Raw genomic sequence first — 3,929 nt, 5'->3', positions numbered from 1 at the left:
TGAAAAAACAAACATTTTTTGTCATTTTTTTAATGTTGTGGCTGCTTTTTTGATGTTTTACAAGGGTAAGGTTTCTTGATATTTTTATTGTTGACTTTTTTAGAGTTTTTTTTTTTTTTACGGCCCATTTTTAGTGCCAAGAAAAAATTAAAATAACTGAAAACGGGTCAAATTTGACCCAAGGACAATATGAGGGTTAATCTATACAAAATATGAGTTGGAGTGGACTGTGTGTGTGTGTGTGTGTGTGTGTGTGTGTGTGTGTGTGTGTGTGTGAGAGAGAGAGAGAGAGCATGAGTAAAATGGGGGATGGCAACCAAATAAAGTGCTTTAAGTCACTCATGTGAGTAGTTGGGTCCGTGCAGCAATATCCTCAGTCTGCTGCTAAATTAATACATTTCGGAGAGACTTGTCCCAAATCCGACTCAAATGTTCTGTCTCCATTACCTTTAGCACTATGATGTTCGACCACATTCTCCATCCCTCTCTGTTCCTACCGACATCATCAAATCCCTGTCTCCTTCCTGATCCAGTCTACTAGCTTGGTGACGCGTGAGTAGACACCAGGCTTGTTCCGACGGGCGCAGCCCTCACCCCAGCTTACGATGCCGGCCTGGAACCACTTACCACTCTCCTCGAAACATACCAGGGGGCCTCCGGAGTCTCCCTGGTGACCATGGTGAAGGGAGAGTGATTATTAGATTGGGTTTTGATGTGAGAGCATGCTAATTATTTCTGCATTATCTTTATCAGCCCTTTGTCCCTTTATACTGTTCTGAATAACATGTTGCTCGGTCGTACCTGGCATGCATCAACTCCTCCAGCCAAGAATCCACTGCAGAGCATCCTGGAGGTGAGTTGGCCCTCTGTGACCACATCACACACCGTGTCGTTGATGATTTTCACCGATGCTTTCTGCAGCAGCTGTGACTTTGAACCTGCAAGAGCAGGACAAAGGGGTCACATGACCTCTGTGTTCGCCACTAACATCAAAAGGTGTTAATGGGCTGGATTAGTGTTAGCTAATGAAGGTTTAAGAGGCATCCCAGGAGAGCCGACGTCTGTCTTGATATATGGATATGGAAGAAGGCTTAATGGAATACAGCAGATTAGAAAAAAAGATGAGAGGGAGAGTTGAGCGGAAGAGAAGTATGTCACGATGGGAAAGATAAAGAAATGGGAGGGGCATTAAAGGAAAGGAAGGCTAAAGGATGAAATGAGCAAGAGATGAAGGGAAGACGAAGGAAGCAGGCAGGGAATGAAGAAGAAGGACAGAGATGAATAGCTTATTGTGAGAAGGATGGGGGAGGAGTAGGATGTCTTAATCTTGATGCGAGTTGGATATGCAAAAAAGAAAAACACAACTGTAGATGGGGTCACACATAATTGAGGAATAACAGTATAAATATTCAAAATTAATATATCAGTTACAGCGAAAAACAACAAATGACAACAGTTCTACCCAGAATCACCAATTTCTGCATAATACCTCCTTCTCGGAGCGCGCCCCAGCCTGTGACCCAGCAGGACATGCCTGCAGGGAAGATGTGGGAGGAAGAGGGTAGGCAGATGGGTTGAATGGTGTTGGTGAATTCCAGCGGCTCCCTGAGTTCCAGCAGTGCAATGTCATAGTCAAAGGTCATCTGATTGTAGTTTGGGTGGGGGATGATCCTCTTCACTAATCGGAGCTGCACTCCATCCTGCTTGTACTGGTCCTGCATGCCACTGTAGGTTTGCCAGTTGGATGCAACAAGGTTCCTGTGGTAGCATCGTGGGGCAAAGGTTATGTTTCTGTACACGTGCGAGCCAGGATCGGTGAACCTATACCTAACAATATAATCATGTGTGCAATGCAATACAAGCCCAAAACAGTCCTGCAACATATGCTACTGTGAGGTTACAGTTTCTGTTGAGACAAAATGATAACACCTTCCAACATATAGCAATCCATTATAAGTAGGGCTAGGCAATATATCAATAATATATCAACATCAATATATGAGACTAGATAATGTTTTAAATTGTTGATATCATGATATGACACAAGCATTGTCTTTTCCTGGTTTTACAGGTTGCATTACAGTAAAGTGATGTACTTATCTGAATTTACCACATTGTTATGTCATTTGCCTTTACCCACTTTTTCATTATATCCATTTTTGGTGATTATATATCTAAAATCTCATTTTGTACATTTGTCGTGAAAGCACCAATAGTCATAACCCTACAATATCGTGGCAATATGGACACTGATGTATTGGGTCAAAAGCATTGTGACTTTTGATTTTCTCCATATTGCCCAACTAATTATACGCAACAAAAGGTATTTGGTTAGATTATTGTACTGGATTTCATTCAATGTTCATTATATTGTCTCCACACCTGTACAAAAATATGCAAATATACTACTTATTGTGATAGAAGACATATATGATAACTGTTGTGGCTTCCATATAAAGTAATCTGGAAAATGCTTGCAAATTCAATATAATTTTTGTATAGCAAATATCAAATGTGAATCTTTGAAAATTAACACATTCCTCAAAAACAACAAAGGTGGCTCAGGTCGAAAAGCATGGTTAGTGCTCCACCTACAGGGCACTCTGATGAATACAGCTCAATGCTTTCATAGATGAAATGTAAGTTTAGCCCCCTCCCTTCAAGGTTTTTCCAAATTAACTGCATCATCAGGGGCTAATTTTCAGACTTTGCAATTTGTATATAAATGGTCCTCCGATGTGCTTTTTTTCCTGCAGAATATGTCTGAGCATATTGCATAATGAGATGTAATCAATTCAAAAGTGCTTTTGCGCACCTCTCTTCTAGGGCAAATTCACCTGAGGAACAACTGTTTGACTGAAACTCACTCTGCGTTGCTGGTGACAAAGCAGTGGGAAGCCGAAAGGATCCACTTCTTAGATATGATGGAGGCCCCGCAAACATGCCCATAGGTCAGGAAGTGAAGGCTGACCTGCCAGGGCCACTCCCCCAACTCAGCGTTCTGCCCTCCTACGATGCGGTTCAGCTTATAGGGCCTGGTGCCACAAGCTGACATTTAACAGAGAATATAATTAGAGAGGAGGGGCGTTGAACGGTGAGTGCAAAATACTAGGTGAGACTGGCATTTGTGATCAGAGGGAAAAATCTGAAAATGAGATTAAGTTGACTGGAAGCTATCATGATGCAGGCCTTTGCTGTGAATCCTACTACAACTCTTTGGAATCCTAATAAGGCACACTGGCATATTAGCTGATCAAAAAACTGAAAAAAACACAGACACACCCTGAGGCTTAAATGGAGGAAAAAACAAAATCTTCAGAGATGACAAGCGCTGCTTTCAAAGACAAATGAAATAAATAAAGCAGTCAAGGCCTGGGGCTCTTTTCTAACAGACAGCCCTAATGCGCAGCTCAACCCAGCTCTTCTATAATCGAGTTTGAATGACACTGAAGAGATTAGATCCACTTTCAGCTGTTTTACAAATTGTAAAAAAATAAAAATAAAAAAAATGCTACATTTTCCAAGGTGGAAAGAGATTAAAACATTTCTTACCGCAGCTGGCCTCGTCAGAGTTATCAGAGCAGTCGCTGACACGGTCACATTCGGCATTCACCTTGGTGACACATTGGTTGTTCCCACACTTGAAGCTGTAGTCAGAGCAGGAGCCCACCGCTACAGTGAGGTGGAGACAGGTCCCAAAATCAAAACACATAGCGTATTTCAACCAAGCGTTTCAACCGAGCATTGCTAAGTAATAGTAATACTATGCAATCTAAGTGAGGCTTGAATGCACAATGCCTAGTGATTAAGGAGCAGATTGCATTGACTGGGGGCATTGATTGGGGTTTAGGTTTAATATCCCCCTTTATTCACAAAAGTGAAAATTAAAAGGAAATGCAAGAGAGCTCTGTGTGTGTGTGTGTGTGTGT

At 41.8% G+C, this 3,929-nt stretch overlaps 1 protein-coding gene across 3 annotated transcripts in view; it reads right to left on the bottom strand.

Moving 5' to 3' along the window:
• Window positions 1-493: 493 nt before the first annotated feature.
• The window catches only part of st14 (ST14 transmembrane serine protease matriptase), a 48,091-nt gene continuing 44,655 nt past the window's right edge, over window positions 494-3,929 (bottom strand). For all 3 annotated transcript variants that reach the window (XM_032518309.1, XM_032518311.1, XM_032518312.1), the window contains 5 exons: window positions 3,553-3,672; window positions 2,868-3,048; window positions 1,490-1,758; window positions 802-938; window positions 494-667 (listed from right to left, as the gene is read on the bottom strand). In XM_032518309.1, coding sequence (XP_032374200.1) covers window positions 506-667; window positions 802-938; window positions 1,490-1,758; window positions 2,868-3,048; window positions 3,553-3,672 — 869 coding nt within the window. In that variant the 3' untranslated portion in view covers window positions 494-505. The remainder of the gene's footprint in view (window positions 668-801; window positions 939-1,489; window positions 1,759-2,867; window positions 3,049-3,552; window positions 3,673-3,929) is intronic.

This window comes from Etheostoma spectabile, chromosome 6 (assembly GCF_008692095.1).
Source record: "Etheostoma spectabile isolate EspeVRDwgs_2016 chromosome 6, UIUC_Espe_1.0, whole genome shotgun sequence".
Lineage (NCBI taxonomy): Eukaryota > Metazoa > Chordata > Actinopteri > Perciformes > Percidae > Etheostoma > Etheostoma spectabile.
The sequence above is the reverse complement of the archived record's forward strand: the minus strand, read 5'-3'. Positions and strand labels throughout refer to the sequence as shown.